Source organism: Pelophylax lessonae (assembly GCF_965119305.1).
Source record: "Pelophylax lessonae genome assembly, chromosome: 11".
Taxonomy (NCBI): Eukaryota; Metazoa; Chordata; class Amphibia; order Anura; family Ranidae; genus Pelophylax; species Pelophylax lessonae.
The window spans coordinates 89,103,131-89,119,066 of NC_138778.1; the positions used below are offsets into that span (position 1 = coordinate 89,103,131).

Here is a 15,936-nt window from a genome sequence, read left to right on the forward strand (position 1 = left end):
AATACAATGCAATACAGGAGGAATCAGAGGGCCCTGATAAGATAAGATTTTGTTTTGGAAGAGATAGGCGTTAACCCACTTTACTTACCCTGGAGACTTGGGCACATCGACAAAGTGTAACAACATCTAAGAAGGAGAAAATCCTATGAAAAAGAAGAAGATGATTGCTTTTTAAAGTGTCAAACCACAGCTGACCTTGGTCAGCCTATAGTAACAAATTGATATACAGATTATGCATCTGATACACAGATTTTGCACCGGTTTAACTATTTGGAACATCAATTTATGATAAATTTGCAAATATCAAAAGTGCTCACCTAAGTAGCAGCTCCTTGGGAAGCTTCTTGTTAATAAGAGCTTCATCATTGTTTGAGAACATCTGGAGGGAAAAAGAAAACAAGGAAGTGACGTGAAAAAAAAAGAATGCAAGCACAAAGTTTTGCATAGCTAAACTAAAAAGCTGCTGAAAAATAAAGAAAAAGTCAATTCCACCATATACTAAACCACTACCTCATACTGCACTGATCACTTCAACAAGTATAGGATTATGCCTCGTACACACGCATCGATTATTGGCCGTGAATTTTCGGCCAACGTCCGATCGGCCGATCTTGGGCTTGTTAGTATGATGCTTTCGATAACCGACTCCGACTTTTCGGCCAAAAAAAATCTGGTGTGCAGGCTATAAAATTTTTGTTGGCCGTCAACACAACGGCCGATTTTCCATCAGTCAGTACAGATTTCGGCAGACAAAAATCTGATGAGCAAGACTGGGCATGCTCAGAGATGAAAAACACACGGAAAGTAAACCAGCACATGACATCACTTCTGAAGTAGATTTTTGTTGGCCGAGAAAATTTGTGTGCAGTCTAGAGCACATTTCAACCAACACAACAACACTGGACAAAAGACGGCCGATAATCGTTGCGTGTGCACGAGGCATTAGGTGAAATTGATTGTTGGGCTATAAATGGGTGGTACTAGCGTTCATCATGAGAGAACATGTGTGTGCGTGTATATGGTTCTCTTCAAGGAAACTTTGCCTGATAAAAGTCCAACTCCAGACAAAACATTTTATTTCATTTTGGTGAGAGTAGAGAAGGGCTAGGACATTTGCTCTCTATATGTCCCTATTAGGGAGATTTCCACTCATTTTCTAATCAGTAAGTTCTGATCTGGTCATCTATCCTTCTAAAAAGACTTGTTGCCTGGCTATAGCGAAGAACTAGTGGATTTAATACATTGAGTCACTGAACCAGAATACGTATGTAGTTTTCATTCAAGTTAACCAGTCATATCTGTTGCTACTGTTGGCTAGAAGCAAAGTTGGCTTCCACAAACACAAGCCTTCCCATACTTAGGGGTTATTTATTTGCAATATTTTCACGCAAAGATCACCCACTTTTCAGCCAAGATTTAATTTTCACATTTACTCCATTTATAACCGTTGCACATTTTCAAATGAGATTTGCCCACTAAAAAGGTTTCAAATGAGATTCACAAAATTTTTAAATAAGATGGAAAACCCACATTGGCTGTCAAATTGAAGTGGCTGTGTCCATGCAGCTGCTGCTGCCCCATAGACATTAATGGGCTACCTTGTACACAGCACCTGGCAGCTCCAGCATCCTAAAGACATGACTATTCACACAGGCTATAGGTGTAAGCGCCGCAGGGAATGAGGCCTTTTTCTATTATTAATTGGTTATTTTCTTTATTTTTCAATAATAAATAAATAACCTTAAGTGCCGGTTCACACTAACACGGTACGACTTCGGGGGTGACCTGTAAAAGTCCCAAGCACCGCGACCTCGGCGTGACTTGCACGGACTTCATATAATGAATGTCTATGCAAGTCGCTCCGGGGTTGCCCCGAAGTAGTACAGGACCCTTTTCCTAAGTCGGAGCGACTTGTGTCGCTCCTATTAGAACGGGTCCTGTAGCACTGCATGGACCGCGACGGATCGCGACTTGTCAGGCTGACAAGTCGCCTGACAAGTCGCGGTAGTGTGAATGGAGCCTTACACAGCAACAACTGAGTAGGAGCAGCCACTAGGGATCCCCAGAGTAGTTGCTGGAGAGAGTGGAGAGATGTGGTGAAAGCAGAATCACTGGGCTGCTGGAGTGGTAAATGCAAGAATGGAGTAATCTACGGGTTTTTATTGCTATGCCGATTCTTTCCTGAACGATGCCTTAATTTTTATCTTTGTGCAAATAAAGTGTGTGAAGAGTGTATTCCATGAGGTCCATGGTGCCTTACTTGTACATATACTACTCTAGAAGGGATGGGGAAAGGATTTCAAGCAAAGAAACAGATACAGGTGGCAGGGGACTCCAGAATTAGACAGGTCAATCTGTTAAATCGCCAAAAAGCATGTTGTTTGCCAGTTGCAAAAGGTATACATTGCTGTAAATATGAATTAAAGTGTGCATCAAATGTAGATGTGGGGAAAGCTGGCAGAGAAGGGTGGCTCAAACTAGAAGATGGAGAAACTAGAGTATCCAACACCAATGATAGTAGGTTTGCTGAATCTAACTGTAACCCAAGAGCGGGCAAGGATAAAATATTATAAGCGTAAACAAAATTAGAAGAAGGAACAAAACAAACGGTAAATTTAGCCTGGGTATATTCTATGGGCCTTCTAACCTCAAAATATGAGGAAGAAACGTATCTCCTTTCACATTTAGAGATGGCAGGGAGGCAGGGCAAAATTATAATCCTGGGGGACTTGAACTATCCTGATATTGTTTGGGTAGACAGAACTACACACTCAACTTAAGCCCCGTACACACGCAACGAATTTCCGCCGACCGGTCGTCCATCTTTTGTCCAGAGTGGTGTTTTGTTGGTTGGAATGTGCCTAGACTGCACACGAATTTTCCCGCACGACAAAATTCTACTTCAGAAGTGATGTCATGTGTTGGTTTGCTTTCTTTGTGTTCTTTCTTCTCTGAGCATACCCAGTCTTGCTCATAAGATTTTTCCCTATACTGACTGCACGAAAATCGTTTTGACGGAGGACAAAAATTTTATAGCCTGCACACCAGATTTTTTTCAGCCAAAAAGTCGGAGTCGGTTGTCGGAAGCATTATACTAACAAGCCGAAAATCGGCAGATCGGTCGTCGGACAAAAATTCCCGGCCGAATTTCGACTCGTGTGTACGGGCCTTAAGGCTTCCCATTTCTTTAATATATTGCAGGACAATTTCATGGGTCAAATGGTGGAAGCCTGAAAAAGAACAACTCTCTGTTGGATCTACCCATTTCAAACACCACAGAGCAAATGGAAGTAATTACGTTTCCCATAAATTATAGGAAAGGTAGACATGTGGGTAGGAGAACACTAAATTTCAAGAGACAACTTTACTACTACATGGGATCAAATTCTTGCACCAAAAAACACAGAATAAAAGTGAGACTTTTTTCCCGCCTAAGGACCGCCCCATGTACATATAATGTGGCAGGGGGCCCTTAAGCGCAAAATCGTGTACCTTATAGGAGATTTCTTCTTCCTAGTCTGGGGCGCACATGCTGCCGGAGACCTGCTCCCGCTCTGACTGGACACAGCGGGAGCCATTCAGAGGGTCAGCGGACCTGATGATCGCCAGAAATCCGGCGATCATTCGGAGAAAGGCAGAATGGTGGTCTGCCTATGTAAACAAGGAAGATCACCATTCTACTAGTAAGGAAGACAGAGATCTTGTGTTTCTGCTTCCTACAGTGCAACAATCCCCCACAAAGTAAGAAAGTACTCCCAGGGAACACATTTAACCCTTTGATCTCCCCTGATGTTAACCCCTTCCCTACCAGTGCCATTAGTACAGCGACAGTGCATTTTTTTTTTTAGCACTAATCACTGTATTGGTGTCACTGGTCCCCAAAAAGTGTAATTTAGTGTCAGATTTGTTTGCTGAAATTTCACATTCCCACTAAGAATTGCTGATCACCGCCATTACTAGTACAAAATATAAAAAAATAAATGCTGTAAAAAAATAAAAATAAATAAAAAAATCAAATCTATTATTCGTAAAAAGGCTAGGTCAGATCATTTTGGTCCAAAAAAAAAGAGGATTGGTCACAAGTGAAAGGGAGAATGTAACTGTATTTACTACAGGTACATTCATCTCCTCAGTTTATACAAACAAAAAGGAGGGGTAATATAAACAAAGCAGTAATGTAAACAACAGTGTATTGAATGTACTCTTGTGGCTGACAGAAAACTGTGGAAAAAAAAAGACTGAATAAATTGCCAGGATCAGATGGAGTACACCTAAGAGCTTTTAAAGAACTTAGCCATGTTATAGACAGACCATTAATTAGCTCTTCCAGCTTACTGGCTAGAATGGTATCCACAGACCGCAGAAAAGCGAACCTGGTACCAATATTCAAAAAAGGCAAATATATACACCTGGAAACTACAGACCAATCAGCCTAACATCAACAGTATGTAAACAATTAGAAGGAATGGTAATGAACTATTAGCCAAGAAAATAGTGTGAAAATATATTATTAGTAGTAGTAACCACCATGGATTTTTGAAAGACTCTTCTTGACAGACCAACCTTATAACATTCTATGAGGGTGAGCTGTAAATTGCACATCTAGATTTCAGTAAGGCATTGAATACGATCGATACCCATAAATGCTTAATTTACAAATTAAGCTCTCTTGGCAATGATGATATTGTATTTACCTGGATTCAGGGCTCGACAAATCCCAGAAATTGCATCCTGACACCTGGGCTTTTGTCAGCCCATTCACTGTTGGCACCAGGTGTGAGCAATTCCTATTGCCCGATGCCCCGGCCATGCAGTTCCGGCCTTGGGCAACTGATTTAGCTTTAACATCTAAAAACAAAACAAACAAAAAAAAAAAAAAGAAAAAACCCTTTAGCTCTGTTTTTTTTTCCTTCTTCACATACTGGCACATCCATGTATTCTCTGCCCCTTAATGCAGTAGATCTGCTGCTGCGCAGAAAGGTTCTCCCACACTTTTCTTTCCTTTGGTATTAGCCAATTTGTGCACATCATGGTTCACCTCTCCTCCTCCCTGCTAGTCCCCATGCTTGAGACAAGCAGGGAGATAAGCAGAGTTTAGCTCACACAGCATGTTGCACATGATTATAATGCACACACAAAAATTGTAGCCCCAACAACTTCAAGTGTTAAATCTTCACACTTTGAGAGTTTTAAAGGGACATGCAACCTTTGAAATTATGAAACAAGGATGCTGTGCAGATGCCCGATTTCCAGACTATAATCATCCAAAAAAACTCTGGTTGGGCCACATCTTGAGCATGCAGTCCAGTTTTGGTCACCAGTTCTCAAGGAAGAATGTCCTTGAAATGGAAAGAGAGCATAGAAGGGCAAGAAAACAAATAAGGGGTCTGAAGGCCCTCAGTTATGAGGAACAACTTCAAAACGTAGGCTGGCCACACATGGATTCTCAGCACCCAATTATGAAAACAAAGACAGAACACAGAGGAAAACTACTATCATTCTATCTGAAGGATACCTATAGTGATAAAGCACGTAAATAATCATAGTGAAGAGATTTGTATATTTTAATGTATGATGCTATTACACTGATAAATGGTGATTCTTGGTGTGAACTGTCCTGGTGTATACTGTGCCTTTAGAATATGAGGCAGGGCTAGGAATATACGCAACACGAAGATATGTGTGTGTGTGTGTGTGTGTGTGTGTGTGTGTGTGTGTGTGTGTGTGTGTATAAAGGAGCAGAATGAAACAACACCATATTATATGAATGACGACATGTTTTGGGTCTAAATATAGAGTATATACTGAATATAAAAGAGATAATTTTTACCCTTTTTTTTGTATATATTTTCCACCCATTGGATTCACATTTTTTTTTTATATTTTTATGTATTTCATTCAGTGTAATGTCCACTTTTTCATGTGGAAGTGGCAACAAAATAGCCTTTTTATTTAATGGGCACCTCTGCTGACCACACACTGGTTTCAAGTTGGGGCCTCATTCAGGGGCATATCATGAAACCAGTGGGCCCATGTGAAAGCCCAAAAGTGGGCCCCAGGCATGGATAAAAATAAAGCGCCGTGCTCCATGGCAGTAGGTAGTATGTGCAGGGAGAGAAGTGCAGAGTGTATGGCGGTGGGTAGTATGTGCAGGTCGGGGGGTACAGAGTTTTATGGTGGTGGAAAGTACGTGCAGGGAGAGGAGTGCTAAGTGTATGTCGGTTCGTAGTATGTGCAGAGAGAGGAGTGTGGAGCATATAGCGGTATGTAGTATGTGCAGGGAGAGGAGTGCGGAGCATTTAGCGGTAGGTAGTATGTGCAGGGAGAGGAGTGTATGGCTGTAGGTAGTATGTGCAGGAGAGGAGTGTATGGCGATGGGTATGTGCAGGGAAGGGAGTGTGGTCTGTATGGTAGTGGGTAGTATGTACAGGAGATGGGTGTAGAGTGTATAGTGGTGAGTAATATGTGCAGGGAGAGGAGTGCGGACTGTATGGCGGTGGGGTAGCTAGTGCAGGGAGAGGAGTGTGGAATGTATGGCAGTGGGTATGTGCAGGAAAAGGAGTGTGGTCTGTATGGCAGTGGGTAGTATGTACAGGAGAGGAGTGCAGAATGTATGGTGGTCAGTATATGCAAAAAAAGGAGTGTGGTCTCTATGGCGGTTTATAGTATACACAGCAGAGGAATGCGGAGTGTATGGTGGTGGGTAGTATGTGCAGGGAGAGGAGTGTGGAATGTATAGCGGTGGGTAGTTAGTGCAGGGAGAGGAGTGCAGAGTGTACGGCAGTGGGTAGTAAGCGCAGGGAGAGGAGTGTTGGCTTTATGGCGGTGGGTAGTATGTGCAGGGAGAAGAGTGCGGAGTGGAGTGTAAGGTGGTGGGTAGTTAGTGCAGGGTGAGGAAAGCAGAGTGTATGGTGGTGGGCAGTTTGTGCAAGAGAGGAGTGTATGGCAGTGGCTAGTATGTGCAGGGAGAGGAGTGCGGACTATATGGCAATGGGTAGTATGTGCAGGGAGAGTGGTACGGATTGTATGGCAGTGGGTAGTTAGTGCAGAGAGAGGTGTGCAGATGGTGAGAAAGTATATTGTCCTAACTGATTGCTCCAGCACTACAGAGGCCACTGGAAAGTGGCATGCGTTAAGCAACTTATACTCGCTACAGGCGCACAGCAGTACTAGCCTCCCACCATCCTGCAGAAACTGCTCTAACCCCCTCCCTGCTCAATTCCCCTCCTGACATCTTTGAAAACCCGCCAAATTACCTCACCCATATCCGCCTGGCACTAAATACATACATCGCTGCCAAATTGATACACCGCCGGCCTTGATTTTCCCTCTACCTCTTTCAGAATGAACTCCTGCAGCTGGCAGACCTCCTGGCGGGAACTTAGGCAATGAGCTCCCATCTGGCCAGCACTTGTCAGCCTCCACTCCATAGACATCTTTTTACAGGCAATGTTGGAGCAAACTGTGCGAGAGTGCAGGGAGAAGTGGAGAGAGGAGAATCCAAGCTTGTGGTGTTAAAACTTGATGGCGAGGTATGTACTTCATGACAGGTGCAGCTGTAGGGCCTGACATATGTCTCATCCATGGATGCAGTGCATACGTTGCACCCAGGGATGATACTCCCTTGGCTCAGAGGTGGATAACACATTGGCCAGTATACAACAAATATTGACCACCCCCAGCAGCTAGCTGCCATAGCCCCAGTATGTTTATTTATGGTAGGCGGCCGGCTTTCTGATAAAAGTGGTCCCAGCGCCGAAGTCTTCCGTGTTTACCAGAGCCGTCTGTAAACCCAGAAGCGGTGAGGTCCAATTGGTGGCTGGGCAGGAAGTTAAGTGAGGGCAAAATTGCCCTCACTAGGCTCTATGCCATTGAAGAACCGGAGCAACCGCCGCGTCACTTTCGGTTCTCGGTCATCAACTATTTTTCTTTTTTTTGCTTTTTGTGCTAGAAATAAAGGTGAGAAAAAAATAAATAAAAAGGGACAGTGTAAAAATAAAAAGTAATATAAATAGGAAAAAAAAAAAACGTAAAGCGACCCAATCCCCTGAGCTTGCGCGGTGAAGCGCACACATGCTTAAGTCATGCCTGCATATATAAACCACATGTGAGGTATTGCCATGATTGTTAGAGTGACAGCCATAATTCTAGTGCAAGACTTCCTCTGTAACTCTTAGTCCACATTCACATTAGGTCGCTCCGACTTCGGGGGCGACCTGTGAAGTCGCATGCGCCGCGACTTCGGCGCGACTTGCACGGACTTCATCTAATGAATGTCTATGCAAGTCGCCTCCAGGTCGCCCCGAAGTGTAGTACAGGACCCCTTTCCTAAGTCGGAGCAACTTGTGTCGCTCCGATTAGAACCGGTCCTGTAATAGTGTGAACCGGCTCTTAACAGGCAACCTGTAAAAAATTTTAAAGCATCACCTATGGAGATTTTTTAATACCATAGTTTGTCGCCATTCCATGAGCACGCACAATTTTGTTAGGCATATATTTCCTCAGCGTAACATAATCTTTCACATTATACAAAAAAATTGGGCTAACTTTACTGTTTTTTTTTTGTATTTTTTCCAAAAAAAAATTGCATTTAAAAAGACCGCTGCCCAAATACAGTGTCAAAATATTGTAACGACTGTCCTTTTTTTTTTCTAGGGTCTCTGCTAAATATATATATACAGTTGTGCTCATAAGTTTACATATCCTGGCAGAATTTAGGATTTCTTGGCCATTTTTCAGAGAATATGAATGATCGCACAAAAACTTTTCTTTCACTCATGGTTAGGCTGCAATCACACTGGAGCGTACCGATTTCGCGCATTTTTTACCACGATTTTCTGGCGTTTTTGGAGGCAGACATTGACATCTATCAAAAACGCTGGTAATCAGCCCAAAAAGAAGCTCATGTACTTTTTTCAGCTACAGGCGTTTTGCTTCAGGTGTTAAAACGCTCAGATGTGAACAGGGGCCATATAACTGAATTGGGTTTTACTTGTTGGGCGTTTTGGTACGTTTTTTTTTAGCGTTTTTGGAGCTGAAAAACGCTCAAAAACGCCCAGGTGTGAATGGAGCCTTAGTGTTTGGCTGAAGCCATTTATTAGCAATCAACTGTGTTTACTCTTTTTAAATCATAATGACAACAGAAACAACTCAAATGACCCTGATCAAAAGTTTACATATCCCAGTTCTTAATATCGTGTAATGCCCCCTTTAACATCAACTACAGCTTGAAGTCTTTTGTGCTATTGGTAAAGCTGCCCATTATTCCTGGCAAAAAGCCTCCAGTTCCTGTAAATTCTTGGGCTGTCTTGCATGAACTGCACATTTGAGATCTCCCCAGAGTGGCTCAATGATATTGAGGTCAGTAAACTAAGATGGCCATTCCAGAACCTTCACTTTATTCTGCTGTATCCAATAACAGGTCGACTTGGCCTTGTGTTTAGGATCATTGTCATGTTGGAATGTCCAAGTACGTCCCATGCACAGCTTCCGGGCTGATAAATGCAAATTTTCCTCCAGTATTTTTTAATAAAATACTGAATTCATCTTGTCATCAATTGTGACCACATTTCCTGTGCCTTTGTAGCTCACACATCCCCAAAACATCAGCAATCCACCTCCGTGTTTCACAGTAGGAATGGTGTACCTTTCACCATAGGCCTTGTTGGCTCCTCTCCAAATGTAGCGTTTATGGTTGTGGCCAAAAAGCTCAACTTTGCTCTCATCACTCCAAATGACTTTGTGCCAGAAGGTTTGAGGCTTGTCTCTGTGCTGTTTGGCGTATTGTAAGTGGGATACTTTGTGGCATTTGCGTAGTAATGGCTTTCTTCTGGGGACTCGACCATGCAGCCCATCTTTCTTCAAGTGCCTCCTTATTGTGCATCTTGCAACAGCCACACCACATGTTTTCAGAGAGTCCTGTATTTCACATGAAGTTATTTGTGGGTTTTTCTTTGCATCCCGAACTATTTTCCTCCTGGCAGTTGTGGCTGAAATTTTAGTTTGTCTACCTGACTGTGGTTTGGTTTCTACAGAACCCCTCATTTTCCACTTCTTGATTCGGGTTTGAACACTACTGATTGGCATTCTCAGTTCCTTGGATATCTTTTTATATTCCTTTCCTGTTTTATACAGTTCAACTACATTTTCCCTTTGACAATTCTTTTGCTTTCCCCATGACTCAGAATCCAGAAACGTCAGTGCAGTACTGGATGAAAGACGCAAGGGTCTGTCAGGAGTCCAGAAACTCATTGCCCTTTTACACACACACATACTAATTACAAGCAAACAGATCACAGGTCAGGATGGTTACCTTTAATAGCCATTCAAACCCCTTTATGTCAACTTGTGTGCATGTTATCAGGCCAAAATCACCGGGGTATGTAAACTTTTGATCAGGGTCATTTGGGTAGTTTCTGTTGTCGTTAGGATTTAAAAAGAGTAAACTCAGTTGATTGATAACAAATGGCTTCAGCCAAACACTAACCATGAAATAAAAGTTTTTGTGTTATCATTCATATTCTCAGAAAAATGGCCAAGAAATCATAAATTCTGCCAGTGTATTGTAAACTTATGAGCACAACTAAGTACGTATGTACAATGGCCAAAGGACAATGACCCAAAGCATAGAAGTAAATCAACAACAGAATGGCTTAAACAAAAGAAAATACGCCTTCTCAAGTGGCCCAGTCAGAGTCCTGACCTCAACCCGATTGAGATGCTGTGGCATGACCTCAAGAAAGCGATTTACACCAGACATCCCAAGATTATTGCTGAACTGAAACAGTTCTGTAAAGTGGAATGGTCAAGAATTACTCCTGACCGTTGTGCACGTCTGATCTGCAACTACAGGAAACATTTGGTTAAAGTTATTGCTGCCAAAAGGAGGTTCAACCAGTTATTAAATCCAAGGGTTCACATACTTTTTCCACATGCACTGTGAATGTTTACATGGTGTGTTCAATAAAAACATGGCAACATTTCACTCTTTGTGTGTTATTAGTTTAAGCAGACTGTGATTGTTGTGACTTAGATGATGATCAGATCACATTTTATGACCAATTTGTGCAGAAATCCATATCATTCCAAAGGGTTCACATACTTTTTCTTGCAGCTGTATATATATATAAATAAATGTTTGGGGATTCAAAGTAATTTTCCAGCAAAAAATACTGATTTTAACTTGTAAAAAACAAATGTCAGAAAAAGGCCTGGTCTTAAAGTGGTGAAAGCCCACAGTCTGGTACCAACCTGGTAAAGGGTGGATGAGTCAGGGAGGAGCCAGCAGGCAGCTATGGATTAAATATATGCACTGTCACCCCCCCCCCCCTTTTTTCATTCCCGGGCTGCTGACCTGCTGTCTGTGAAAAGCTCTGAGCAGCCTGCACTCAGACATTCTCTCCTTATCTTCCCACACCTCATTCAGCAGCCCTGCTGATAAAGTGAATGACTCACTGCTCCCAGCACATACCTGCAATTGCTGGACGCAGCAGAGGCAGTCTTCCTTCACAGACATGGTTTGTAGCTGGCAGATGCAGGTCACGAAGAAGCAAACCTCTACTAAAGCCAGAGAAGGTAGACGACATCGTCTGTGCCCAGTCATCATACGTAGTGCAGGGGGCACCCCCTGAAGACAAGGATGATACGCCACTGGCATTATCTTTTTTAAATTTAGGTTTATTGTTGATTAATGCTAAATAGTAAACTTGATTGGACAGAATACATTTTTTGCTGGCCACGCTGGAAATTTTCTTCACTAACACGTGCACCCACTGGGAGCACAGTATAAACCTTATGTATATTATACAGCACTGTGTTCTGCTTGTGAAATGAGACACTCCTGTCTTGCACCTGGAATAAAATAGCGTCAGTCTGAGCTGCCCTCGGCCATTCATAGGCAGCTTTGTAGCCTATCAATGAATACAAATCTCCCTCTGATTAGAGTCAGAGAGGCGGGCTAATGATGTCATGATCTCTGATGAAATACAAAAGCTGCCTATGAATGGCTGAGCAATGCTCAGCGCAGAGTTATTTTGTTCAGGGTGTGAGACAGGAAGGTCTTGTCCCACACCCGGACCACAGTGATGTATATAGCTGAGGCTGCCCAGAGTTTATACAGCACACCCAGCAGGCACACTTTAGTAAAGGATATAGTTTGTTTGGACCAACCACTTGGCCTAAAGTAAAGCTGAAGAATGGCTTACTTACAGCATAATTACATAGTTAGTCTGGGTGAAAAAAGACACAAGTCTATCCAAGGGTTATTTTTTAACCCCCCCCCCCCCCAAAAAAAAAAAAAAGAAAGATTTTAGTTTGTTTTTCAATTGAGTTGCAGTTTATAGGTGGAAAAAGTTCTGTTATTATTTATCTTTGTCTCATTTTTTTTACATCACAAAAACCTGCCATTTTAACAGGGGTGTGTAGACTTTTTATATCCATTGTTGGCTTTGTTTTTAGCCTTTTAAAACGTATTGTCCATGGGAATAGTCTTTGCAGGGAGTTCACATACAGTCTTTTTGAAGAATTCCCATTTCTGTTCTGTGTTCATCAATGCCAATATTCCCTCCCAGTCTAAAGCCCCATACACACGATCGGATTATCGAACGATCTGTCGTCCGTTTTTTGTGGCATGCTAGTCTGATGTGGAAAGTGAAGAGGTCTTTTTCATACGAATTTTCCCGTACGACAGAATTCTACTTCAGAAGTGATGTCATGTGTTGGATTGCTTTGTATGCGTTCTTTCTCACTGAGCATGCCTAATCTTGCTCTTAAGATTTTTTTCCGTCGAAATCTGTACTAAAGAGACGAAAATCAGAGTTGTATTACGGACGACAAAAATTATATAGCCTGCACATCAGGATTTTGTCAACCGAAAAGTCAGAGTTGGCTGTTCGAAAGCACCATACTAACAATCCGAAAATCGGCAGATCGGTCGTCGGACGAATTTTCCCTACTGATTTTCTTATCGTGTGTACGGGCCTTAAGTCTTGGAGAACAGCATTCATTCTTGGAAAATTTGCGCTCATAAAGGGAAGTGTTTTTATATTTCCACTATGTGCTTGTTGCTTACAGCTTACATTAAATTAATTCAAGTTATGGTCACTGCTACTCAGGTGTTCTTTTATATGAACATTGGTAATAAGCCCTTGCAGCCCTTTTTAACTGTTCAAGAAGCTGAGTCTCCACCTCCTCATTAACACTGGGAGGTCCATAACAAACGCCAATGATTACTTTTGTAGCACACCCACCCCCATGTGCAGCTCCACCCATAATGTGTCAGACTCATCACACTCTCCATCAACTAGGACCTCATTCACACTTGCTTTGAGATCACTTCTCACATAGGGACAGGCACCACTACCCCTCCATTTTACCCTGTCTTTCCGAAAAAGAGCATAGCCAGGAATATTAATAGCCAAGGTATGTGAAGAAAGAAGCCAAGATTCAGCAATACCAATTAAATAATAGTTCTCTTCATGCACCTATTTTGTTTGGCAGACTTCTGGCATTGGTGAGCAAACACTTTAAATCATTGTCACATTTTGCATATTTTTTATTTTAGTACAATTTCCAATGGTTTTAACATGGGAACCTTCCTATCACCTGCCATAGTCCTTCCCCCATCTTTCCCCATTCCAACCACCAATAGGTACATATACATGCATGCTCCGAACGAGAGCACCCCCCTGCCACTATTGGATGTAAGCCTGGATACTGAATGCTGCCAGAAACACAGGAAGTGTCGGACTCCACCGGCACAGCCAGGACCACGGCTGCCACAGTGTACTTCCCTAACAACCCTGCAGTGTTGCAGATGAACCATCACCATTTGCTGATCAACTATTTCCTCTGTGTGGGTTACTACGTTGTTTTTATGTAATAAACAACCTTTTAATCTACACTGAGGTGGCGCTTTTCTTCTCCTACCCCCAACCACCAATAGGGACTGAGCCCTGTCTGACCACTATGACCCATTATAATTTAAACCTCCACCCCACCCCCCCCCCCCCCACCAACCCTAGTTTAAATACTCCTCCAGCCTTCCCATAAACCTCCAATAGCACAGCAGACCCCCTTCCATTTAGGTGCAAACCATATTTAGCATATAGGTTGTACCCAATGAAAAAGTCAGCCCAGTGCTCTAGAAACCCAAATCATTCCTTCTTACACCAGGTCTTTAGCCATGCATTCAGTTCTCTAATCTCCCCGTCTTTCCGGTGTTGCGCATAGCATGGCCAATTTTTCATAGTCAGGTTGAAAAAAAGACAAGAAAGTCAATTAGCTCAACCAATATAAAAAAAAAAAAAAAAACACAACCATACAATCCCATATACACAGTTGATCCAGAGGAAGGCAAAAAAACCCAGCAAAATATGATCCAATTTGCTACAGCAGGGGAAAAAACTCCTTCCTGATCCCCGCACAGCATTCTTGTTTTCTTCTCCCCTGCCCCTCCTTCTCCCCTGTCAGTACCAGTCTCCAAAGGTATATTTGCGTTGGAGGAAAAAAAAAAAACACCTCTAAAGTTGGGTGTCCTATGTATGTGGCTGTTGCTGCATTATGTAAAGAAATTGTTCAGTTTTTTACATTTTAGAATGGGGTGCCTCAAAAACATGTAGAATTTAAAAAGGGTGCCTTGACTACAAAAAAAAAAAAAAAAAAAGTTGAGAAAGATTGGGCTAGAAGACTCCTGTTATAATCTCCTGTTTAAAGGAAAAAGACCCCAAAGAAACTAAAAAAGCAACCACAGAAATCACCAGCTGTCAAAAGCAAAATGGTTTTTCACTCTCCACTCAAATGTCCCACTCTTCAGCTTCCAACCAGCAAAATGTGGCTTTAATGAGGAGATAATGGACTGTGGACTGAAGAAGAGTCTGTCATATGAAAGACCAGTTACATGATCAGGATTTCCTCCCAGTAATTTTTTTCCCTGAGCTCATTCCTCCTTACTATGCTGTGTAGTCTTCAAAATCCCAAAGTCAGTAGAGCACAATGCACTTTTGTACTTTGCTTCATAAATATGCAGTATTTTTTAAATTAACCTTTATAAGTTGTCTGTAGACATCTCTGAATGCCTACATTTGTGTGCCCAAGCACAGAGGTGGAAGTAGGTGCAATAGAGGGTCAGCTGCAGTGGTGGGGACAAAAGGGGAAGTAGAGGTAGTTGTGGCGTAAAAGCGCAGTGGTGGGAAGGTTTCAGGCATGATTGTGAGAGGAGGCAGGCACTGTGCTGATGGGGAGGGAGAAGAGGGGGGGATGCGGGGGTGCTGGCGCAGTGGTGAGTTCTTCCTTAAAACAGTCACCTTCAACCCCAGTCAGCAGCAAAGATCAGTTGGGAGGGATTTGAGCTGGCAGACTGGAGATGTTAGTGCTTATGTGAGCAGTGATGGAATTTGAGGGGTAGGGAGGTGATGTGAACAAGTGGGTCCAGATATTAGACGGCCATATCCCATTGCAACACAGACTCAGGTGCTACAGGGACAACTCTGAAGTTTTCCCTGCTGGGTATGGCTGTTATGGATGGCAACACAATTTTATTATATTCCTGATGATATTGTGTATGTGCCAGGTATTCGCGCCATTTTGGCTCATTCCAAAGACTTTACACTACAACCAGAGTGGACCTTGCACATAGTGACAGTGCTTCTGATCCTCTCTAATCAGCCTTTGCAGATGCTGGCCATAAGCTTCCAGCACAGGAATTCTCCAATTACTAATAACTTATTTGTATCTCCTAAAAATCACATTATCTACTAACGAGATCTGTGAATAAGTTATTAGCAAGGAGAGACTTTCTGTGCCAGGAGCCAACGGATGTTATGTGTGGGGGAGCACAGGAGGTTAACCACTCTACGACCGCTCACAGTAATACTACTGCGGCAGAGTGGTTCGTTATCGTCCAGTCACGTAGTATTAACGTGATTGGACACTCCCCCT

General features: G+C 42.6%; 1 protein-coding gene across 2 annotated transcripts in view; it reads right to left on the reverse strand.

The window, feature by feature from the left end:
* Positions 1 to 15,936, reverse strand: part of FBXL20 (F-box and leucine rich repeat protein 20) — a 266,578-nt gene that overhangs the window by 181,388 nt on the left and 69,254 nt on the right. For both annotated transcript variants that reach the window (XM_082272996.1, XM_082272997.1), the window contains exons 2-3: positions 318 to 379; positions 89 to 143 (exon numbers count right to left, since the gene is read on the reverse strand). In XM_082272996.1, coding sequence (XP_082129122.1) covers positions 89 to 143; positions 318 to 379 — 117 coding nt within the window. The remainder of the gene's footprint in view (positions 1 to 88; positions 144 to 317; positions 380 to 15,936) is intronic.